The sequence below is a fragment of the Rhagoletis zephyria genome, unplaced genomic scaffold (assembly GCF_001687245.7).
Source record: "Rhagoletis zephyria isolate East Lansing unplaced genomic scaffold, Rhagoletis_zephyria_1.1 Rzeph_scaffold_02066, whole genome shotgun sequence".
Lineage (NCBI taxonomy): Eukaryota > Metazoa > Arthropoda > Insecta > Diptera > Tephritidae > Rhagoletis > Rhagoletis zephyria.
Window position 1 is genome coordinate 27,432 of NW_016159150.1, and position 26,694 is coordinate 54,125.

Here is a 26,694-nt window from a genome sequence, read left to right on the forward strand (position 1 = left end):
TACTTCAATATCGTTGCTTCAGCAATTTTAGAACAAATTTAATTTCGCTCCAATCACTTCTTGTGAAGAAGAGAGATCTTTTTCATCATTTAAAATAATTTTAAATGATAAAAGGAAAAGATTTAATGTAGAAAATTTAGAAAAAGTACTAGTAGTGTACTGCAATGCGAAATAAAATTTTGGATTTATTCAATCACTCTCGTATCAAAAGTCTTTCGATTTATTGGAACAATGTACATGTAAATTATATGTAATCTAGTTTTCCTTCACTCGCTTCCCCGAGTATGAATTAAGTGTAATTTATTGCAATAAAAATAAACAAACAGATTCTCATTTTCATTGTTGGTGTTTCCGACAGGGCAGGAGTGTGGTGTGTTGTCGAACGATTTTCCGTCATCCCTTTCTTTCGAAAAATGATACTGAAGATAGCACAACGCCAAAACCGGTTTGTCTCCAAACCAAATTTGACAAGGGATGACGGAAAATCGATCCACAATACTTCAGCAAAGAGACTTAAACTTCATTTCTACATTTTAACATTTTGTCTTTTTTTAGTCCTCTTAAAAATATTTTCAAACTAAATCCTTTTTAAACCTCATACGTCTGCCCCAGAATGTTATATATATTTAATAAGCTAAATCCTATGATTGAAGATAAATTTGAATTTTTAAATAGGTGGTAACGCTTTTACATTTAGTTATAAATAAGACCTTTTAAAGTCACTTTGATTGATACGCCTATTTGCAATAATTCATTTAACTTATTGAACAATTTGAATTGAATTTAAGTTTTCAAACACTTCAAGAGTAATCCTAATATTTAGTCTAAAGATTTCCTAACAGTCTTTCGTCTGACATCCATATTTTAATATTTCATATAACTTATTTGTATGGGAAGTGCCTTGAGCTATCGGAATTACTTTCAGTCTAAGACCATCCTTGTGAAATCCGTAGCAAGTGTGCCAAATTTGATTCTGATCGGGAAAGCGGCCCCAGGTCATAAACTATCTGTGTGTAAAATTTCGTTTTCAAACAGGTGGCAACCCTCTTAAAAATATCTTAGAAATTAAGATCTCTTAAACTTTTCTCGTTTGACACCTTTATTGCAATATTTGATTGAAATTATTCATTTAATTTAACTTTTTAACAGGTGGTAACCCTTAAAAAAAAAGTAGCCTATTTTCCAAACTGGATCATAAACTATTAGCGTACAAAATTACATGTAAATCTGTACAGTCGTTTCCGCGTGATGGATCAACAAACAAGCAAACATACAATCTTTCACCTTCGTGATATTAGTAGGATATACATACACAGATATAGATGTTGTAGACAACATACTAAAAGATTAATGGATTTACTAAATAAATAGCAGGGTTTAAGCTGGATTCGTATATAAAATTATTCTGCAGGAACTTGCTTTGATTTAATACAAAGCCCTGTTAATATAAGTATTGATTGCTTATTATTTGCATATCTTTTGCATATATTTTGCATTTTTTTCATATTTTCTGCATATACAAATTTTATAGAATTCCGATGTCTAGTTATAACATATGTAAGTAGGTTCGACACTTTATTATAACAAAATCAAATAAAATTCACTTGTTCATAATTTGTCTTCATGCGCAGCTCTTTTTGGGTAAAATGAAAAAAAGAGCGAACTCAAAGTCAAGCGTTGAAAATTACATATTTTTACTGTTGCTACACGAATTCAAAGCTGTCAACTAATATTTTCTTAAGGGAGAAGAGCGAAATAAAGTACAAATACTCTCCCTTCTCACTCACTCTCTTAAGCGAAATGTAAAATTTGGCATTTGCATAACAAATGTCTAATTATTTTCTTCTAACTTAAACAAGCTCTATGGATTAGAGCACAGTCTAATCACGGCAACATTCAACTTCGGTTCAGGAATAATTTTGACATGTCCCATTTCTCTTTTCCTGTTCACATCATCCCTTACATGTACTCCCGATAACAGAGATATTTGAAGTTTTATAAAATGAATAAATTATATGATTTGCCTAGTTACCAAACCCCTCGAAAATCACAACAAACCAACCAACCTACCGAAACCTACCGAAGCGGTTAAGAAATGAAACTATAAATTTTGGTCCAATTGGGCCGAAACGGCAACACTGTATTCAACATGCCTTGACCGTAAAGCACTGTATGCAGCTCTCAAGAAAACGGTCAAGAAAAAATTGCTATTATTTCGCGTGTGTGTCCAAGGAATTTTGACATTTTTGATACCTCACAGCCTGTTGCCTCACTCTTTCCTCAAGAAATAATGGAACAGGCATATATTTCTGTTGCCAGCCTGGGTTTCCTTGTGCTCTTTTTTCACAAAAAAACTTTAGAAAACCGTAGCCGAAAGCGTAGTAAATTTCTTAAGAGCTGCATACTGCCTTAAGAAAATTTGACTCAAGAAAATTTCTTAGCCATTTCTTGTACGTCATTTTAAATGGAGTTTTTGCTTTTCTTGAGACTGCATACAGGCCTTAACGGAGAGCAACACGTAACAGCTAATTCAAAGTAATCCAAAAAAGAAGTTTCATTTCATTTGAATACAGTTTTATTTAATTTGAAAAAAGTTCATTTAATTTGAAAAAAGTTTCATTGAATCTGAAAAAGGTCTCATTTAATTTGAATAAAGTTTCGCTGAATCTGAAAAAGGTTTCAATTAATTTGAAAAATATTTCGCTTAACATGAAAAATGTTTCATTTAATTTGAAAAAGGTTTCGCTTAATTTGAAAATGGTTTCATTTAAACTGAAAATGCCATATATATCTTTTTATAAAGGAAATGGTACCTATCGACGATTTTTAATTTATTGGCACATTGACCTGCATTTAGGCACACTTTTTCGGAAAAACTAGGCACAATTTTAAAGTTTGATTTTCTATCACTGGTAAAAAAGGAGGACAAAAAACAGCAATTTGTATGGAAATAACCAAAAAAAAATTTCGTCTCTGCGATAAGCCGTGAGATTTCGTATATTTGATAAAAAAAAAGGCGCCTGCCACAAAATTTCTTAAAAAAGAATGTTTCGATAACTGATGTCATATTTTTTGCGGTTTCTGTACCAAAATTTACCGCCGAAAGCGATGAAGTAGTTGTTTTTTTTTTCTTAAACATTTCTCACGCCCCACAATACCGCATTTTTCATTTATTTATTTATCTAAAAAACAATGGTTGTACAAGTAAGACAGTAACCTCTTGAGATGGAAAATTAAAAATAAAAGGGTTTTCTAATTTAAAATTCAAATAAAATTAAGCTACATAGATGAGTTTTTTGAGCCTGTATATATGCCTCCCAATTATTTATAGACCCTAAGCCTAAGCCCATTCTTTAAAAAAAAAGTCATAGGCATCTTACCGATTATACCCCGAATGACAAATTATCAAATTTCATAAATAACGGGAAAACTTCCCTATAAAAGATATCTATTCTTTTCACGGGGGATGAAACGATATACTTATTCCTTTCACGTGGGATGAAATGGTAAGTAAATTTTTCCTCAAAACTAAGGAATTGTGTTTTCCTTAAACTGAGTCAAATCGTTTACTCATATTAACGCAGCCATGTCATTGGAGCCATTTCAAGGTAATATTTCCTTAGAATAATATCATTTTTTCCTAGCATCAAGGAATGTGAGTGACTATATAATTAAATAAAACACCTCTTTGAGGTAAAAGTTTCGAGTGATGAAAGCAGAACTAGAAACAAAAAATTTATGATATCAATTTGGTGACGAAAATTATACGAATTTTTTTAACTGCCCTGGAAACTGACGGAAAATAGTATTATTTATTCGGAACGTGGGAAGTTCTGTCTACTCTTAGAAACACAACACAAAAATCAGAACTTTAGCAACGATTCGTATGAACAAAACTATTTTCCGTCAGTTTCCAGGGCAGTTAAAAAAATTCGTAATTATACGTTACGAAATTGATATCATAAATTTTGTGTTCCTAGTTCAGCTTTCGTCCCTCGAAAATTTTACCTCAAAGAAGTGTTTTATTTGATTATATATTCACTCAGAAAAAACATTCCTTGATGCTAGGAAAAAAGGATATTATTCTAAGGAAATATTACCTTGAAATGGCTCCAATGTCATGGATGCCTTAATATGAGTAAACGATTTGGCTACGGCAATTTTAAAATCGACGACAATATAAACAATAATCTAAATGTTTTATTTTTCTTAAATAAAGTGTTAAAAATGTTATCTAAATCTAAATGATGTATTCAAATCGATGTGTCCATTGAAACATATAATTTTTCGAATACAGAATAAAGCGAAAAAGAATGATCATATCCTTCGTATTTGAAAAAAAAAATGAAAAATGATGAAGTTTATCAACTTGGTACCAACTTCGGATACAATAAACAACTGTATTCATCTGATTGTCTCGTAAATTAATTTTATTAAGATTTCTACCGGGTGTGGGCTGCACACATGTGTTTTTTAAGAAGTTTTGCTTCTATCACGTGTACGGTGTTGCACTCGTGCTATTAAACTAATACTTTTTTCTCAAGTAGTTTTGATCAGTGGAAATTTATACATATGTATGTAAGTAGTAGCGGCACATTGGGTGAACTAAATGCATTCATATATACATATTTATGTACAAATGTAGGTAATATTGTATGCGTCTTTCCAAGAAGGTTAAGTGCGGCTGATAAACCCACGTAGCATAGTTAAATACTATGTACATACCCACAATAAAAAGGGGAAAATGTTACAATTTCGGCATATGACTGAAACAAACTCTAAAGGTCACGCTGCATCCTTCAACTTGTCAACTCGCGGAAAATTCCCCGATTTGCTAGGAATTTCGGTTTAACTGGCAATTGGGGAATGGGTACTTTTTTCGAGGAACTGGGTATGTTATTTTTATTTTTTAAAGTAACCAAATTAGACCCGACGGAAGAGAAGGATGAGGCATCCAAGGATCTCTTCTATGAACGCATGTACGAGCGCTGCCCCCGTCATGGTATAAAAATCGTTCTTGGCGACTTCAACGCCAGCGTGGGCAAGGAAGGGATCTTTGGAACCGCCGTCGGAAAATTCAGCCTCCACGACAAAACGTCCGACAACGGAGTGTGGCTGATTGACTTGGCCGGGGCCCGAAACACGGTAGTATGCAGTACTAGGTTCAAGCATAAAAAGATCCATCAAGCTACCTGGCTGTCTCCGGATCGAAAAACAAGAAACCAAATCGATCCTGTTGTGATAGACGCAAGGCACGCTTCCAGTGTTTTAGACGTACGCACGCTCCGAGGCCCAAACATCGACTCGGACCACTATCTTGTTGCAGCCAAGATACGCACCCGCCTATGTGCAGCAAAAAATGTGCGCCCAAATATGCAAGGAAAGCTTAACGTCGAAAAGCTGCAATCACAACAGACAGCCAGCGCTTTCGCTACTCGACTCTCACACCTGCTCTCAGAGAGCACTCTTCAACAAACCGACATATGCGAGCAGTGGAACCACATTTCCCGCTCATTAAGTACCGCCGCCGAAGAAGTAGTCGGATTTCAGCGAGCCCGAAAGAACAACTGGTACGATGTGGAGTGTCAGGAAGCTGCAAAGAAAAAAGATGCTGCCTACAAGGCCACGCAACGATCGGGCGCAACGCGCGCTATCTGGGACCGCTATAGGGAACTGAAGAGGGAATCGAGACGTATTTGCCGCAATAAGAAGAGAGAGGCCGAAATACGTGAGTGCGAAGAGCTTGACATGCTGGCCGATAGGAAGAATGCCCGAAAATTTTACCAAAGAGTTAGGAGACTTTCGGAAGGTTTCAAGACCAGGGCGTATTCCTGTAAGAACAACAATGGCGACCTAGTAACCGATGTTCAGAGCGTACTTAAATTATGGAGGGAACACTTTTCCGCCCTACTAAATGGTAGCAGCACGGAAACGTGTGGAGAAGAAGAACCTGAGCCCACCGTCGATGATGGCGGAGCCAACGTTCCACCGCCTGACTATGACGAGGTACGCATAGCAATAACGCGGCTGAAAAACAACAAAGCTGGTGGAGCTGACAGCCTGCCAGCTGAGCTATTCAAGTACGGTGGCGAGGGGTTGATAAGGTGCATGCATCAACTCTTGGTCAGATTATGGTCAGATGAACACATGCCCGACGACTGGAATTTAAGTATGCTCTGCCCAATCCACAAGAAAGTTGACCCCACCATTCGCGGTAAGTACCGCGGGATCAGACTCATAAGCATAGGTTACAAGGTCTTATCGAGCGTATTGTGTGAAAGACTGAAGCCCACCGTCCTTGAACTGATGGGCCTTATCAGTGTGGCTTTTGACCTGGCAAGTCCACCATAGATCAGGTATTCACAATACGCCAAATCTTGGAAAAGACCCGCGAGAACAGGATCGACACACACCACCTATTTGTCGATTTCAACCCCGCTTTCGACAGCACGAAGAGAAGTTGCCTTTATGCCGCGATGTCTGAATTTGGTATCCCCGCGAAACTAATACGGCTGTGTAAAATGACGTTGAGCAATACCACCAGCTCCGTCAGAATAGGGAAGGACCTCTCCGAGCCGTTTGATACCAAACGAGGTTTCAGACAAGGGGACTACCTTTCGTGTGATTTCTTTAATCTGATGTTGGAGAAGATGTTAAGAGCCGCAGAACTGAACCTCTCAGAAACAATTTACTACAAGAGCGTGCAATTGCTGGCTTATGCCGATGACATCGACATCATCGGTAACAAATCCGCGAAGTCAGTTCTGCCTTTTCCTAGTTGGATAAGGAAGCAAAGCAAATGGGTCTTGTGGTAAACGAGGACAAGACGAAGTATCTGAGCTGGCTTTGCCATGTCGTTCGAATGGACACCGACGCTCCAGCTCTGAAAGTATTCAACTCGGAACCCGCTGGTGGTAGCAGAGGAAGAGGGAGGCCCCCACTGCGATGGAAAGATCAGCTGGAGAGGTACTTTGCTTCACTTGGCGTTTCCAATTGGCGTCGGTTGGCATGGAAGAGAAACGACTGGCGTGCTTTGCTGAACCCGGCCAAAATCGCTTAGGCGATTACAGCGCCAAATAAGAAGAAGAAGAATTAGTTAATTTAAATTTTTAGAGTTGGATTTTAATAAAAAGGCAACAGCAACTAACTGAAAGCAACGTAAAAAAAATATAGAACTTTAAAAAAAAAATGGAAATGAAATAAATGAAAAGTTCTACTGGCCGTGGGACTCGAACCCACGACCTTGCGGCTCGTTTATCTGCATTACTGCCGTCCGTAAGGGTAAAATTGTTATGCGCATATGTGTTCAAGATTATATGCGTAAGCTTTGCCGTCTGTCATAGCTTTTAATCTAGTAGTCAAACTTCAAAAGGGGCATATTATATTTCAAAAAAGTAATTTGGCTGCCTTTTCTCCCATGAGGCGATTTCTTAGAGGCTCGTATGTAAGGCCGGCTGCACTGAACAATTGCTCACTTGAACGCTGGCGGGTGGAGCGCTCAAATATTTGCGGGCCAGATCTGTCAATTTGTCGGTATTTTAGTTTAGTTTTCCACCAATCGAGAGGATTTTCACCAAGTTGAGCTCGTTTTTCTTTAATATAGGCCTTCCATTGAGCTTTAATTTGACATTTATTGCTGACGGTGTCATACATTATCATCCATTTAAAAAAATTTCGAACGCACTTCATATGGGAAAAATGCATAAAATCGGAGACTTGGAATCTCTCTAAAAATTCTGAATTAAAATTTGTTATTGCGAAAAGCTGCTGAACTATTTATAATTCGTGTACAAAGTTTGAAATGTCGATGAATTCATTCAAACTTCTAGCCAAACAGAGTTCAGTAGATTTGAATTTTTTACTTCGCATACACTCAGCGTTTGGAATTTTGTAAATTATGCATATACCTTTTTTTTTTACTTTCTACCTTCAAATGGAAGAATTTGAATAAATGAATGAATAACATTCAAATCATTCCAACTCATTTCGGTAAAAGTTTTTTCTACAAACAAGTTTGTTCGTATTGTAGTAAGAGCGCAGCAATACATACGTACATACATATCGTCGCTGTGCCAACAAAAACAGTTATGTGTTTTTTAATAATTTTTCAGGAGAGCTAGCAAACTGATTCCTGGTGCCAATAGGCAATATTTTGCAAATGTCGTATTAAAAAAAAAATATATATTAAAAATATGTTATTGATTTATGAAAAAAAGCTCGTATATACACTAAATAATTTCAATATAAATATAATTGAATTGTTATTAAATTCTTTCACATTTGTATACATTATGCAAATTTGCATAACTTAGTAAATTGTAAAAGAATGTAAAACTAAGTATTTATCGAGGTAGATTATCATAAAGCGAATGGAAATCTTTGTGTATATCGCTAGCTTAGAAAGAAAAGTTGTTAAGTCCCATTTTAAAAATTTTACAGGAGAGGAAAAAATCTTCCTATAGCCATTTTCTTTAACTATTTCGCAAGACTTTGAATGAAACATTTTGCGCGTTTAAAGCACAGAAAAACTCCATAAGAATCAGAAGGATTCGATATTTATTAAAAGATGTCGTATTATTTTCGCCTTATCGGATTTGTGGTGCTTCTATTGGACTTAGCAAATTTTCCTTTATTGCATATGAAAAATAAAACAAGTACCTTTATAATTTTTGAAACGATGCGTATTCAGTTTCTCTAGCCTCCTATATCAAAATATGAGTTTTCATAAAAAGTGGACTTAGCAACTTTTCACTCTAAGCTAGCGATATATTGCTTCAACATTTGAAGGCTGTTGTGTTTGGATTGATAAATTTTTTTGGACCAGCTCCGTTTCGTATTGCTGTAATAACAGAGCTCGTTTTTGTGGCAAAGATGTCCACCAGTCGGTATGACGCAACTTGAATTTGACTTCACCATTTACATAAAGCAATTCGCTGACACTGCTTACTGGTACTTCCCCAGGTTTTTTACCTGGCCTTATAGTTGTAAATTAAAAAAAAAAATTTTACTCTAAATAATTAATAATATAAGGATATGATTTATTTATTTATTTATTTATTTATTAAAGGGAACATAATTATAAATAATTGTACTACCTACAAAATATAACAGCACTAGCTACAGGGCCTTCGGCTGTGGGCTAATATTAATCTATAAATTGCAATCTAAGTATATATTTGCGTTAATGTTTTTTACAGTACATGAATGTGTATATACATATTTCGAAAGTAATACTCAATTTTAGATAAGATGCTTTAACTGAGCTTTGGAGATAAACTTGTATATTTTTCTTATATTATCTGTTGTCGGTTCTTTGAGAAGTTTAGAAGGGCTAGAGGAGAAGTATTCTTCCCTGATAGCGCGGAAGGCAGGGCAATGATCCAAAATATGTTCTGTAGACGTAGTTGTACTATTGCAGAAACGGCATCCAGCGGTTACATTGCGTTGAAAAATGTATTGGTGCGTTAATGCACAATGGCCTAAACGGAGTCGAGTGAAAACTTTGATTTCCGGAATGCTGCAGCTGGAAGGGTATATAGCTTTTTTGCGATCGGGGTTTATGGACCGGTAGCGGTGGTTGTAGTTATACCATGTAGCCTTTACGTTGTCTTTTGCATAGTTNACAACGACATTATCCGAGCCGTAAAGAACTATGCAAAAGACAACGTAAAGGCTACATGGTATAACTACAACCACCGCTACCGGTCCATAAGGATATGATGGCCTCGCCTGTCGCATACGACTTTTGTAGTCCATTGGTGAATATATCGGTGGATTGAATACATTTTCTAATGTAGAGTGAACGCTGTCTACTTCCACACTTTTTACTTTTGTTAATTGTCGGATTCCAATTGCAAGCGATCAAATTAAACAGTAGAATCTATGTAGTGTAAGTGGTATGTGCATAGATATGTATGTGTTTAGTTGGTTTATAATTACTTTATACATCGAAATCAAAGCACACTCATCAGATTGGCCTGAGATCAAACAGTTATAAGCAAGTAAGCATATACCCGTTTTTTCAGAATATTTCTAGTACTACGGGCACATAGCTGCCCTGTAGTCAAATGTACTAGTTGTAAACTACTTCACAACTAGTATGAACCACATGCCCAACTAGTCAGCCAACTATCTTTTTTCCATGCAACCAACTGGTATTTTTAACATGGGGATGTCCTACGAGATGGCAATTGTCAGATTTCGGTCAGAAATATACCAGTATCATACTAGTTGAAAATAGACAGAAAAATACTAGTCCAATTATCGACCAAAACCACTACTTTGGGAGTCAAAAAATAAAATGAATTCATGAATATACTATAAAAAACTTTTGATTAAGTACACTTTAATATATCACACATTGTTATTTAGCAGCCTCAGATGTTTCAATAATTGGTGTAAATTTTTTTGACTATTAATTAAAAGCAAAACTAAATACATAAATATTTGCAACTTTCGAACATAAATTTAAATGCATTTCTTATAAAAAGTAAAAGGTTTCAGGAACAATAAAAACTATATATTTATCTTTTTTAATAATATTGAATCTGCAAAGGAAAAAATTTTAGTTAAAAATAAAATTAATACGTCAGTTAATACTTCAGTAATAAAATAAATTAAAATATTTTATATAGTATTAAAATAAATTAAATTCATTAACTTTGCACATTTCAGTTTATTCTTTTAAAAAATTTTTAAGAGTAACAATTAATCGGTATTTAATCAACTAAACGGTTATCAAAAAAACATGCTTTAATTAATAGTCATTATGAATATTAATCATTATTTAACAGGCCTGGTATAATCGAATACGTACTCAATTTAATGGTTTACAGTATACCCAAATAAAAGTTATAATATTTTGTGTACTTTATCGTATTAAACTGTCGAAGTCAAATAAAACAGGGCATGAACAAATAGTTTTGTACTTGGTACAAGTCTGGTCATTTTCGAACTAGTTCGGTTTCTGTCAGGGAATTCTAGTTGTAAACTAGTATTTTTCCTGACTAGTTTGGGATTTCACTGCAGGGTGTTTTTGGTCAGTTCTAAATCAAAAGATATATAAGAGAACGGCAAATGCAGTAATGTGGGTAATAGATAGTGTTAATAAAATATGAAATTAAAAAAAAGTTGACAAAAATCACACAACCGTTTTTGTAGGCGCAGCGACGATATGTATGTTTGTGCATATGTGCACAGAAAAAATATTTTTGGATATTCATACAAAAAATTGTCATTTAATTCAATTCAATTTATTTTCACTTTGCTTGAATATTATAATGTCGACACATATATCAGAACAGGTATTCACTCTGTTCGCAGTAGAACTTCGTATTTTCGATATTCGCAGCATCACTAATTTTGTATTTTTCGTTATTCGCAGCACTAAATGGCGTGATCTTAAAACTGTAATTCTCTCATTGCGAAGTACTAAAATTCTTGCATTTCTTCCTCACTTCATTCTTATGTACATTTTAGCATAAGCATAGTTCAATTTTACATTGTAAAATATTCTGATTTCACTTCTGCCGCGATCACGAAGCAATAAAGTTGTTAAAATCTTTAAGCGCGTTTTTTTATTTTATTTGGTACATAGGTGGTGCAAATCAGCTCCTCCTCAAAACATTTGGTGACCCCGACGTGATCGGGTTAGAAGTCATTTCACATTATAACACAATTTTCGTTAGTTTGCGTGCAAACAAAAATCGTGTACGCAAAATTCAAAGCTATTAAAACTAAAAAAAAAAAAAATTGAATTCGTTCGTAAATGCATGATCGCATAACGGAGGTATCTGGTGATAGTACAGCTACATATACTTACTTGCATCTATAGTGTTGCACCAAATTAATTGCAAAGTCCAAAATGCCAAAGGGCAGCAAATCAAAAAGGATACTGACGTCACATCAGCCGATGTAACGATCAACAGTTCCGAGTCAATTTCGTTTAATAAAAATAAAAGCGCGTCGATTAAGCACCAATTAATTGCTTTAAACAAAACTTTGTTGGCGCAGCGTCTTAGTAAGCTCGATGAAGCTGAACTTTCTGTCCACATGGAGTACGTCGAGAGCATGCACAACAGCTTTGACCATGTGCAGTCGATTCTCGAAGAAGCTGATCAGCGCGAACTAGATGGAACAGGCCGAACAGAATTTTTCGACGTGTACCTAGAATTCAAAGCAAAGCTGTCTCGCGAACTCAATTTACATCGGAAACCAAACACCAGGCATTCATCGACCGTTAGGCACTTCACATTGGAAGAACCGCAATCAACGTTATTTTCATCGCTACGAAAATCTAGCCTACCTGAGCTGAAAATACCGAAATTTGGCGGAGCATGCATCGAATGGCCTAATTTCTTTGCCATGTTCAGCAGCGTTATTGAAAAGGACCTCGAGTTGAGCAAAGTGGAAAAACTTCAACATTTGCACGCTAGTTTGCAAGGAGCCGTTTTGAAAACCATTGGTCGCTAGAACCGGTTGAGGAGAATTATGGCGAAGCCGTTTCTCTACTAAAAATTTGATTCGATAACAAATTACTTGTTTTTCAGGCGCACATTAAGGCGATTTTCGGATTTAAGACTGTCGACAAGAGTTCTGGTAGGGGTTTGCGGGAATTTAGCGACAAGTGTAATTCGCATCTTCGTGCACTGAACACATTGGCAACACCTGAAAAAATTTCGGATGGTATACTCATACATCTTGTTACCAGAAAGTTCGATCAGAAGACGCAGGAAAAGTGGGATGAGGACTTGCCAACGCAGACATTGCGAACTTTGAATTCACTAACCTTGTTTCTGGAGAAGCGGTGCCGAATGAGGGAAAATTTGGAAACTGCTACGGTAACGCAAACACCTAGCAACCAGGTGGGCAAAAATTCTAATACAAATAAAGGCATTAGAAACGTTTTGGTAGCATCTTCAAGTAGCTCTAGTTTTTGCGTATGCTGCGATTCGAAAGATCATTACATAAATAACTGTATAAAATTTTAAACTTGTCGCCGACTTTGCGCTACAAAGATGCTAAGCGGCTGCAACTTTGTTTGAATTGCCTACGCAAAGGCCATAATCTACAACGGTGTAAGTTCGGGCATTGCCGTCATTGCTCAGGCAAACACAACTCGCTTCTCCATATGAGCCCACTTCTCTCGTCTATATCCTCGTCTTCAAATCGACCAATAATTGAACTCACAGGCTCTCCGCAGCAAATACTCATTTCATCCCTAACTTCAAGTTTAGTTCCTCAAGCCCCGAAATCGCTAGTCAACAGTAATGTGTTGCTTGCTACAGCTATACTTTCAGTAAAAAATCGCTCACGAAACTTCGTTCCATGTCGTGCTATTCTCGACTCGGCCTCTCAAATAAATTTTGTAACTACTCGCTTGGCAAATCTGCTGCAACTTCCATTAAAACAATCAACAATTTTAATTTCCAGCATCGGCGAATCCAACTTCGTTGCCGACAAAGAGATTGAAGTTTTCGCCCAGTCGCAAGACAAAAGCTACGAAACTTCGTTCGCTGCTGTAGTCACACCCAACATTACAAATTATCGACCTAACTTCAGCCTTTCTTCGGAATGGAAAATACCATCAAATATTAATTTAGCAGATCCATTTAGAGCAAGTGCCATCGGCGGCCAGACCTTCGTTATTTTATAAAGGCTGAAAGGTTCTCTATGTATGCTCCCAACACAGGTAATAACAAACCCAGACTATGTAATTTGGATAGTGGTGGCTTTGGCAGGTAACAGGTAGTAAAGGTGTATAAAATACCACCTCAAATTCGTGATAGTATAAAGGTCAGTTTTTATATATTTTACTCGTAATAACATTAGAAACCATATCGTTCATTGCCAGACACTTAGCATGGCTCCTACCCCCTGCCAGACACCCTTAAACTATGAAAAATTTAAGTTGTACTTTCGTCACAGTATAAAAGCTAATTTTTATATACGCCACTTGGGGAACTATCAAAAGATGTTTCCTCACTTGCCAAACCGTTTCGATAGCACTGGTCGACGGCCAAAATTTACCAGAGACGCCGTTATGAAATTCGTATGTAAAATCATATAATCATATATATCTCAAGAACGAATTAAGCAATTCCAAAACGGTTTGAAGCTTTTAAAAGGTAATAAAATTTTCTATAAGCTGTGCATACAACACTTTATGCTAGGCCCTGCAGATTCAAAGATAACGAACAATCATTACCGATTTTTTCAATTTTTTTTGTAAAAATATAAAAAAAATTGTACTTTGCGGGGAAGGATCTCGAAAACCTTTTATTTTTTTGCAGATTTTTTTTTTCTCCCTAAGCTCTGTTATATTACAAAAAAAATAAGGTATCATCGAAGAAAATCGATGCAAAACTACGTAAGTTATAAGCGATCAAATAAAAATACCCAGGTTGCGCAACTTCAATGTATGTACCTATACATACATACATATATTAAAGGTATAAAGTGCAAGTGAGATATTATCCGGATAAACGAATAACACCATAACAATGATAACACTTTTTCTTTAAATAAATCAAATAGTACTTTTAATACTCGAATTGTATTATAGTAGGTAGAGTGGTTGCATCGAAAGGAAGAGTGGTTGGGTTCGAAACCTGCTGTAGGCATGTAGTTATAAACATGTATTTCCGTCAGTTATGGGTAAGTATGCAGGTAGATTTTCAAAATTATAAGACACAGAAAATTTCTAAAGCCTACATCTAAAACAGGTAGTATTTTCTTTTCCCGGCTTGTTATAAAAAGGAACCTTTCTGTCTAGGTAAGATTTGATTTTTTCAATTTTATTCTTGTTCCGAGTATAAATATGAGTTAATGCGCTTTGAAACTTCATAACATCTTCAAGGCTCGCCGGAGATAGTTCAGTTCATAAGTCTAATTTCAAAACCGTGATTTATTAAAAAAAATAAAATGAGTAAAAGGACGCGAGAATTTGAGTGTAATAAGGATCCAGATATGTTCTGTTTCATGTGTGGCCAATATACTATCATAAGGCGACGACGAGTGTTCTCAGATCATATCAAAACTTTATACTCCAAGTATTTTGGAATTGAGCCTAAAAATGCTGAAAAACCATGGACACCGAACACTTTGTGTACATCGTGTCGAGTAGAATTGATTCAGTGGGAATCAGGACAACAAACAAAATTTGATACACCAATGATATGGAGAGAACCTACTTGCCATTCAATAGAGTGTTATATTTGTCAAACAAAAGTACTTGGCGTTGGAAGATCAAGAGGAGTAACCTATGCTAGCGTACCTACAGTGACATTACCAGTACTACATTCAACGGCAGTTGCGGATCCAGTTCCATTGTCAACAGTAACATCTGAGTGCGGGGGATCAAGTTGTACTGAATTTCGCATGGAAAACGAAAGAAACGTTCTGTCACAAGCACAACTTAATGATTGGATAAGAGATTTGGAACTATCCAAGGAAAAGGCCGAGATCCACACTTCTCGTATGCAACAATTTAAATTTGTGTCATCCGATGTTAAGGTGACATATAGTAGAACTCGTCACGAACCATTTTCCAAACACTATACCAAGAAAGACAGTATATGCTACTGCAACGACATCCCTGGTTTATTCAAAGAGTTTGGTCAAACATATGATTCAAAAGAGTGGCGATTGTTCATAGACGGCAATAAACTGAGTTTGAAGGCTGTATTATTGCATATTGGTAACAAAAAGCCTTCTATCCCGATTGCACATGCAGTAAATACAAAGGAAACCTACGAGGAAATGCAAAAAATACTCAAATTTATCAAATATGAAGAGCATGATTGGAAAATATGTTCTGATCTCAAAGTCGTTGCAATGCTATGCGGTCTACAAAGTGGCTACACCAAGCACTGCTGCTTCCTCTGCAAGTGGGATAGCCGAGCTCGTAAGGACCACTACGTCAGAAAGGATTGGCCGGAAAGAGTCGAGTTTACCGTTGGTGTGGATAACATCAAATACACCCCTCTTGTCAAGAAAGAGAAAATCATACTTCCACCCTTACACATCAAGCTCGGTCTCATTAAAAACTTTGTTAAGGCTTTGGACAAAGAAGGCGAAGCATTCGACTATTTGAAAACAGTTTTTCCAGATATTTCTCAAGCCAAGATAAAGGAAGGTATTTTTGTTGGACCACAAATAAGAAAGTTGATCAACAATAATCAATTCAAAGGACTACTCTCATCAGTTGAGGCAGCAGCGTGGGAATCCTTTGAAAAGGTCGTTGCTTCTTTTCTCGGTAGACACAAAAGCCCTAACTACGAGCAGATAGTGAACGACCTAATCAATAATTATGCGAAAATGGGCGTAAATATGTCTTTAAAAATTCACTTTCTCCACTCACATTTGAGCTTTTTTCCGGCAAATCTTGGCGACGAAAGTGATGAACATGGCGAAAGGTTTCATCAGCAAATGAAATTAATTGAGAATCGATATCAAGGATTCTGGGACGTCGCAATGATGGGTGATTACTGCTGGTTTCTCATAAGAGAAACCGATCCTAAACTGAATAAGCGTCAAAGTAGAACACATAATTATTTCGACAACATAGTAAAATCAAATTAAGATAAGGATTGTTAGAATATAGTATAAACATAAATAAATTTAAAAAAAAAGTTAAAAATATGGGTAATTTCATTCATAAATTGAACTTTTAACTCAATAGAAACAGAGCATAGCTAGATATTTCACTCTTCTTTATACCATACATACGTTTTGAGGTATACGTTGAAATTGCGCAACCTGGGTATTTTTATTTGATCGCTTATAACTTACGTAGTTTTGCATCGATTTTCTTCGATGATACCTTATTTTTTTTGTAATATAACAGAGCTTAGGGAGAAAAAAAAAATCTGCAAAAAAATAAAAGGTTTTCGAGATCCTTCCCCGCAAAGTACAATTTTTTTTATATTTTTACAAAAAAAATTGAAAAAATCGGTAATGATTGTTCGTTATCTTTGAATCTACAGGGCCTAGCAAAAAGTGTTGTATGCACAGTTTATAGAAAATTTACCTTTTAAAAGCTTCAAACCGTTTTGGAATTGCTTAATTCGTTCTTGAGATATATATGATAAAGTGGACCCAATTTTTTTTTTTTTGCAAAAACGGTAAATTGCAAATATCTCAAAAACGGTACCATAGAATTAAAAATAACCTTGATTTTCGGAATCAGGGGGTGGTTTTACATAAGAATTTCATAACGGCGTTTCTGGTAAAGAGAAAAAGTTGAAATTTGTGGTCCAGTGTAGTTAATTCATCTTGCCAGACGCTTTAAAGGCGTAGGTACGAGCATGAAAAAACTGATAAAAATTATACTTTGCTAGTTACTTATCGGAGACGGCGGTCCTTACAAGTTGAATTCCAATTTCTTACAAAATTTGTTAATGCCAATGGCTATTCGCTATGCCGCGAAGCCTATTTTTTGCAAAATTTTATAAGAAATATAGAATATAAAATTTATAAGAACTGTTCTTTTGCCAAAAAAGCAAGTTACTAACGATGAAAATCGATGGATAAACAAATAAGTTTTGAATGGTCAAATGAAAGTATGCAACAAGTTTTGTATGAAGTAGGAGCGGGAAATAATGTTACTCATACGCCATATCGTACATGGCCGCTATCGTATATACTCGTATATGGCGTATGAGTAACATTTTCTATGTTAAAGTTTTTTTTCCATTCACAATGCAAAATCCGTAATGTAATGTGTATTTTCTTATCAATTTTATTACAAACGGCACTAAATAAAACGTCTTCCATGGTAATATACTATTACAAGTACAGAACCAACCGTGATACAAAAAACAGCTAGTTTTTGCCGTTTAATAAATTTGTTTAAAGTTTCATAAATTGTGAGCTTTATCATCGGACTTACTGCGGTGGTAATATTAAAACAGTACATTGCAGATTTTTTTGTCATATATATGCATAATAATATTCTAATTCAAAATAAATTATCGTACTTACGTGATTCGCACGAAAATAAAGCGCATACACATACATTTTTTCATAAAAATTAAAATATCTTGTGAAAATGAACTGATATCGAAAAACGGTATATAGATCCATAATCTAGGATCCAAAATTAAATTTACGTGTCTCGGCGTTTTTTGGGTCATTTGAAAACTTGAAATTTTCCCTACAGTGTTATAAAAATAATTTTTCCCTCCGATAGTAAACAATAAGTTTTTAATACAATATCGAAATTTTAATTAAATTAAATTTAAAAATGTTCGTAAGGCTCCAACACATTATTAATTACCTTATTAGATTTTATTTTATTGACATGGAGATTTTATTCTAAAGATTTTTTTCTCAAATATACTCTTTTTATAGTTTTTTGGCATTGGCATTAACAAATTTTGTAAGAAATTGGAATTCAACTTGTAAGGACCGCCGTCTCCGATAAGTAACTAACAAAGTATAACTTTTATCAGTTCTTTCAAGCTCGCACCTACGCCTTTAAAGGGTCTTGCAAGATGAAGGAACTATCGAAACGGTCTGGCAAGTGAGAAAACATCTTTTGATAGTTCCCCAAGTGGCATATATAAAAATCAGCTTTTATACTGTGACGAAAGTATAACTTAAATTTTTCTTGGTTTAAGGGTGTCTGGCAGGGGGTAGGAACCATGCTAAGTGTTTGGCAATGAACGACGTGGTTTTTAATGTTATTACGAGTAAAATATATAAAAACTGAGCTTTGTACTATCACGAATTTGAGGTGGTATTTTATACACCTTTACTACCTGGCACCTGTCAAAGCCACCACTATCCAAATTACATAGTCTGGGTTTGTTATTACCTGTGTTGGGGGCATACAGAGAGAAGCTTTCAGCTTTTATAAAATAACGAAGGTCTGGCAGTCGCGGGCTCTTGGGCTAACTATTCTATTCACCACAGCGGATTGACTTGCTTATTGGCGCAGGTTTGTTTTTTAATTTGATGTGCGTTGGCCAAATTCGCATTGCTAGTAATTTGCCAATACTGCAAAAAATTCGACTGGGTTGGGTTGTCTCAGGTGGTGTTTCATATACCAACAAACAATCATCGTCACTCGCTGCTTGCAGCAAAAACTTATCTGAGCAACAACAAACCAACAACTCATTGAACGATATCGTTAAACGATTCTGGGAAATAGGGAATTGCTTCGACTCTACTCCCCCACCATCTGAAGAAGACGATTGGTGCGAGCAACATTTCAAAGAAAATTTCTCTCGGCTAGCCTCGGGAGAGTATTCAGTGCGTTTGCCTACAAAAACAGATTTAAGTGCTCTTGGCGACTCATATAATCATGCGCTTCGTTGATTTAAAAACTTAGAGCGAAAATTGGAAAATAATCATGACCTAAAAACTCAATATATTTCGTTTATGAATGAGTATAAATTGCTGAACCATATGTCACTGGCAAAGCTTCAAGCAACAACAAAAAGATATTTTCTACCGCACCATTGGGTGCAAAAGCTTGACAGAACAACGACGAAGCTTCGCGTTGTATTCGATGGCTCCGCGAGAACAACAACGAGCCACTCGCTGAATGACCTCTTGCTAGCGGGTCCAACTATTCAACCAAGGCTGTTAAAAACTCTTTTACAATTTCGTTTTCGTAAATTCGCTCTGTGCGGAGACATATGTAAAATGTACCGATGCGTACGTATGACATCCCCAGATGAATATCTTCAATGTATTTTATGGCGCGAGCATCCACTCGATGAGATAAAGGTATACAAGTTAGACACTGTAACATATGGTACAAAATCTGCCGCCTTTCTGGCAATACGCGCGATGCATCAACTTTCGTACGATGAAGAAGAGTCATTTCCAATAGGTGCAAAAATCGTGAGAAGAGACTTTTATGTGGACGATCTCATTTCGGGCGGAGATACCATAGAAGAAGTTGTTGAGATCAGACGCCAGGTTAGAGGTTTACTTCAGCGTGGAGGATTCAAGATTCGTAAGTGGTGCTCAAACGAGGAGAGCACGCTACAGGGAGTTGTTGACTCAGAGTGTGAGAATCTACTGAAATTCCACGATGGAACTCATGTAACGAAGACTCTCGGCCTCATCTGGGACCCTAAGACTGATAATTTCTTATTTTCATTTTCGCCTATCGTTTATAGCGAACGCACGACAAAACGCACGATACTTTCATATATTGCAAAATTTTATGATCCGCTTAGCCTTGTTTCACCGGTCATTATTAAGGCAAAAATTTTCCTGCAAATACTTTGGAGAAAAAAACTGCAGTGGGACGAGAGTTTGCCTGAGTTGCTGCAAACTACGTGGACCGACATTTGGGCACAGTTTGGTATAGTCAGCAGCCTTAAATTTCCTCACTTTGTACTGACGCCTAATTCCAGTTGGGAGATTCACGCATTCTGCGACGCAAGCTTGGCAGCGTTTGGTGCATGCGTATACATTCGTTCGGAGTGTGATGGTTTTTTAAAATCGTGCTTACTTTGTGCAATGTCAAAAGTCTCGCCTCTAAAGAGTTTAACTATCCCTAAACTAGAATTATCGGCAGCCTTGCTACTTGCGGAAATGGTGGCATCCATATCACATGATTTTCCACATTCTCACACCGTTCACTGCTGGACAGACTCAATGGTCACTCTGTCCTGGCTTCGCGAACAACCATCAAATTTCAAAATTTTCGTATCCAATAGGGTTAGCCAGATACAAACGTTAACCGAGGGTATGACTTGGCATCACGTGCCTACTTCTTTGAATCCGGCAGTCATCCTTTCGAGAGGATGCACTCCAAATGAACTACTAAATTCAGAACTTTGGAGCAATGGCCCACCATTTTTGTCAAAGGAGCACTCAGATTGGCCGTAAAGCATGGATTTTTTAACTGATTTACCCGAACGGCGACGCAAGGTTTTAGTTACTTCTCAATTGCGGGATATAACGCTCGAATGCAAGTACTACAACTCTTTTGACAAATTGCAGCGCGTCTTTGCATACGTTTACTATTTTTGCCAACCGCGCAGTGCTCGAGTTGATAACCAACCCTTGACTCCGCTGAACATTAAAATGGGTACACAATTGCTAATCCGTAACATCCAACAAATTCATTTTGGAGCTGAGCTCAAGGCGCTACGAGTTAATAAGAAACTTAATTTATCAAGTAAGCTACACCCATTAAATCCGTTTGTCGACTCACTTTGGCTTCTTCGTGTTGGAGGACGTTCGCAAAGCTCATTATTGGACTTTGATGCAAAACATCCACCAAACCACCATCCGGTCACTATAGCACTAATTAGCCACTTTCATCGTAAATGTTTACACCCTGGATCGCAGTGCGTACTTGCTGCAATACGGCAGCAATATTGGTCAATTGGTGGTCGAAAGACTGTTGCAAGTGTCATAAACAAATGCGTTCGTTGTTTCCGTGTAAAACCAAAATTCTACGAGCATATTATAGGCGGCCTACCAGCCGATAGAGTGCCAAGCCAGCAGAGCCTTTTTTACCACTGGCATTGACTATTGCGGGCCATTTTATTGCAAGTCGGAAGTTCGCAATAGGCCCAGCGTTGCCGTTTTGGTCCAATTGGACCACAATTGGTAGCTTCATTCTCCGTTGGTAGCTTGGTTGGTTTGATGAAGCTTTTGGTAGGCAAAAATATTTTGAAAATACAACCAAATTGAACATTAAAATTTGTTCGCTTAATTTGAGTTTACACGTTCAAAACGCTGCTTTCACTTTGATTACACGTAAAAGATTTCTTTGTTTTTTTCTATATTTTGCTAAGCAGACAATTTTGTGCAAATAAAAACTCACTTCCCAAAGCTATGACTGATTAGCTGTTGAAATTAACGAGAAATTACCTATCGTCTTGAAAGAAAAATTGGTGATAGGCAATTTGCAAAGTGTGAGTGTATTGGTAAAAAAGGGCGAGTGCATGCAAATTGAATCAAATTCGGAAATTTTTTTTATTGAAATGCATAAAATGTCTGCCTTTGTTTTTTCACACACAAAAAAAATGTTTGATATGAATTGAATCAATCTCAAAGATATTAGATAATTAACCAATACCGTAAACAATATTATGTGTAGTTTTAATTTTCACTGCTAATTTGTGTAGCTAAAAACCGCGCAAACTCGAGAAATCTCGTTTTAATGATGAAAAAAATTTGGTAGTTTGGAAACTTATTTGGTAGGCGTTTTGGTACCTAAAAACATTTTTAAGTGGCAACGCTGAATAGGCCACCCATTAAATGTTACATATTTGTTTGTTCAGCACTAAGGCTTGTCATCTGGAACTTGTCAAAGATCTTTCTACTTCATAATTTTTGGCAGCTTTGAAACGCTTTATTTGCACAAGAGGCAAACCACACACCAATTGTTCAGATAATGCGACGAAGTTTGTTGGTGCTAAAAACGAGATGCAAGACTTAAAGCAATTGTTTTTAAGCAATTCTCATAATATTGAAATCACTAATCAATGCAACTCAGAAGGCATCGCTTGGAGATTTATTCCCCCTCGTTCACCACATTTTGGTGGATTATGGGAGGCAGCGGTTAAGTCAGCGAAATTCCACTTTTCACGCACTGTTGGCCTCTCAGTCCTAACATTTGAAGAGCTTCGCACTCTTGTGTGTGAAATCGGAGCAATAATTAATTCTCGTCCACTTTGTCCAATTTCAGAGAATCCAGATGATTTTGACGTGCTCACGCCCGCTCATTTCCTCATAGGTGTGCCATTTACATCTGTCGTTGAACCAGACGTAACCGGTCAGAAGGTGTTTTGGAAAAAGTGGAGTAGCTCGTATCTCTCACTGCTGCAAGAGCGAGTTAAGTGGCGAAAATCAACTGGGAGTATTCAAGGTGGAAACATGGTCATTTTGAAAGACGAAAACCTTCCATCACTGAAATGGCGACTAGGTCGGGTGGAGAGTTTAATTCGTGGCGCTGATGGTGTGGCTCGTGTTGTAATCATTCGCACTGCTAATGAATTGGTGAAGCGAGCCGTGAGAAAAATTGCTGTGCTTCCTATCGAGATTGAGGCGGTTGGAACCCTACACCTTCCAACGGGGGGAGGATGTTCCCAGCAGAACTAACTTCGTATTTTCTATCTTCGCAGCATCACTAATTTTGTATTTTTCGTTATTCGCAGCACAAAATGGCGTGATCTTAAAACTGTAATTCTCTCATTGCGAAGTACTAAAATTCTTGCATTTTCTTCCTCACTTCATTCTTATGTACATTTTAGCATAAGAAGAGCTCAATTTTACATTGTAATATATTCTGATTTCACTTCTGCCGCGATCACAAAGCAATAAAGTTGTTAAAAATTTTAAGCGCGTTTTTTTATTTTATTTGGTACATAGGTGGTGCAAATTAGCTCCTCAAAACACACTCAAATTCAAAATAATTTGAAGCCGAAACCATTCATTCGCTTTGTATATGAATAATTCATAAGCCGTTTTGAATGAATTCATGCAGCCCTCTAGTACATATGTATATGGTGTTTGTTATATTGTGGGTTAGACTTTTCTATAAAATCAATAAAAAATTAATCAATGAAAAGAATAGGCGAAACTGGTCAAAATGTCACACTGGCATTATTTCGCACATAAATGTGTAAAAATGTCAGAATAGCTATATTTCGGTGTATTTCCTCTCGGTAATTGGAATAAATACTGTGTTATTTTACTATGGATTTATGTATATATAGGTATATATACGTCTAAGGAATCATTCATCAAAGTGATTTACTGTAATAATTTAGTTAATTAACGATTTTTATATTACTTCAGTGTATTTTAGAAATACTATTTATAAAAATATATTGTTCTTAAAAGTCGTTAAAATAATGCAATTTTAGCTTTGTGGCACTTTCATCTCCTTTTCGACACTATTTTATTACAAGGCTTTTGTCAACTTGCAATGTTGTGTGTCCAGACACCATACACTGCTATAAAACCTTTGCTTTGCAAAGATCCTATAAAGTCTAGTACATATAAGCTCTGATCCAATACTTTTCGTGTTAAATCCTGTAAAAATGTCAAACAGCAAAATTACTCTCTGAAGTGAGAGTAAAAAGTGAGTAACATCAAAAAGTACGGGAACAAAAAAAGCATTTTTCCTGTAATAACGTCAACCAGTATCGCTTGACACTTTTCATGATTTTACCAGAAGAAAAAGTTCGGGTAAAATCTTGCAACTTCATTCTCTACACAACTCTCCAAAAATCGCTCTCATTTGCTGGATTTTGGAGGGATTAGGAGTACGGGATAATTTTTCCTGTAACTTCCTGCAAGTTCGTGTAAAAACCTGTAAGTTCATGGAGTACTGGATCAGAGCTATAGATAGTATACGTCATTTCTTTAAATGAAATTAATTGGTGCTCGTATGTTTGTACACACATATGTATAAGCATGTATGTGCACCAATCTATTAATATCGTTGAATTATTTTAATATCTATTGCAAATTTATTATTTATTTATACAGACAAGACTAAAAAGTAAAAAATAAATAATATAAAAATAAAAAACTTTTTAATATACAATGCTTTTATAAATGGACTAAAAAGTAGAAAATAATATTTCTCAGTCCCATAGAATTTGTTTTGATAACTTTCGATTTTGAAATTGAAAATTTTGAGATTGAAAATGAAAAGCGTGGGTCGCATGCAATACAAAGCATTAGATTTAATTGGCAATAGTCAAGCTACATAACATAGACCTAAAATTTCTACAGAGAAAGTACAAATGTGAGATCGATTTTAAGCGGTCTACATACATATGGGTCATTCCATACAATATTTACACCTCAATATTTTTTTGGGGTGAAATATATTTTTTACATTCTTTATCGAAAAAAAGAAGACACCTATTATTTTATTTCGTCATGATATTCGAAAATCTCGAAAAAAAAATACCGAAAATTTGAACTCACGGAGAGGTATCTTTTTTCAATTGTTTGCAGTTAATAAACTATTTGTCGGAGAAAATCAGTTAAGATATCAAAATGTGCGTAATTACCTCGGCTTTCCATGAGAGGGCGAAGTAGATTAAAATAAAAAAAAATTTTGCATTAAAAAATCGTATTTTTTATTTTTTTTATTAACTTCATGTTTGATTTTTATTTTTTTCAACCTGAATGGTTGTCAAACTTTATGGAGTACGCTGTAAAAGTCCGAGAATGGAAACACCAAAACTGTAGAAGTCTACAGTTTTGGTGTTTCCATTCTCAAATTTGTGCAGCTTACTCCATAAAGTTTGACAACTATTCAGGTTAAAAAAAAATAAAAATCAAACATGATGAAGTTAATAAAAAAAAGTGAAAATAAAAACACGCGATTTTTTACTGCAACGTTTTTTTTATTTTAGTCTACCTCACACTCTTATGGAAAGCGGAAGTAATTACGCACATTTTGATACCTTAACTGATTTTCTCCGACAAATAGTTTATTAACTGCAAAAAAATATATATATAGTTCTCCGTGAGTTCAAAATTTCGGGAATTTATTTTTTCCAGATTTTCGAATATCATGACGAAATAAAAAATAGGTGTCTTCTTTTTTTCGATAAAGAATGTAAAAATATATATTTCACCCCAAAAAAAAATATTAAGGTGTAGATATTGTATGGAATGACCCATATATTACCCTTCATATCAATTCAGGTCTATTACATGCGCCCCGCGCTTTTCATTTTCAATCTCATAAATGGTTTATAATAACCTTTGCTAAAATTTCAAAATCAAAAGTTATCAAAACAAATTCTATGGGACTGAGAAGTATTATTTTCTACTTTTTTTTCTTCTTCTTTTTTGGCGCTGTAACCGCCTAAGCGATTTTGGCCGAGTTCAGCAAAGCACGCCAGTCGTTTCTTTTCTGTGCCAACTGACGCCAATGGGAAACGCCAAGTGCAGCCAAGTCCTTCTCCACCTGATCTTTCCATTGCAGTGGGGGCCTCGCTCTTCCTCTGCTACCACCACCACCGGTTCCGATTTGAATACTTTCAGAGCTGGAGCGTCGGTGTCCATTCGAACGACATGGCCAAGCCAGCGGAGCCGCTGTATTTTAATTCGCTGCACTATGTCCATGTCGTTGTAAAGCTCATGCAGCTCATCGTTCCATCGTATGCGGTACACGCCGTCGCCAAGGCGTAAATGCCCGTAAATCTTCCGCAAAATTTTCTCTCGAACACTCCAAGAGCCGCCTCATCGGATGTTGTCATTGTCCATGCTTCTGCGCCATATATGTACCAGCATGGGCATGATGAGTGACTTATAGAGCGTGGTTTTAGTACGTCGAGAAAGGACTTTATTCCTGAATTGCCTACTCAGTCTAAAGTAGCACTTGTTGACAAGAGTGATTCTAAGTTAGATTTCAATGCTGACATTATTATCGGTGTTAATGCTGGTTCCCAGGTAAACGAAATTCTCTACTTTCTCGAAATTGTAACTTTCAACTGTGACGTGGGAGCCAAGGCGCGAATGTGCTGATTGTTTGTTTGATGACAGGCGATACTTCGTCTTGTCCTCGTTTACCACAAGACCCATTCGCTTTGCTTCCTTATCCAACTTGGAAAAGGCAGAACAGACTTCGCAGTTTTTGTTACCGATGATGTCGACGTCATCGGCATAAGCCAGCAATTGCACGCTCTTGTAGTAAATTATTTCTGAGCGGTTCATTTCTGCAGCTCTTATTATCTTCTCCAAAATCAG

General features: G+C 36.2%; 1 protein-coding gene across 1 annotated transcript; it reads left to right on the plus strand.

Moving 5' to 3' along the window:
- The first annotated feature begins 14,390 nt into the window (after window positions 1-14,390).
- LOC108365931 (uncharacterized) lies at window positions 14,391-16,556 on the plus strand. Its single transcript, XM_017620154.1, has 2 exons — window positions 14,391-16,183; window positions 16,234-16,556. Coding segments are annotated over exons 1-2 (1,263 nt in total). The 5' UTR covers window positions 14,391-14,922; the 3' UTR covers window positions 16,236-16,556.
- Window positions 16,557-26,694: the final 10,138 nt, after the last annotated feature.

What these genes read in the sequence shown, in the direction of transcription:
- LOC108365931 (XM_017620154.1), top strand. Translation starts at nt 14,923, where the DNA reads ATGAGTAAAAGGACGCGAGAATTTGAGTGTAATAAGGATCCAGATATG.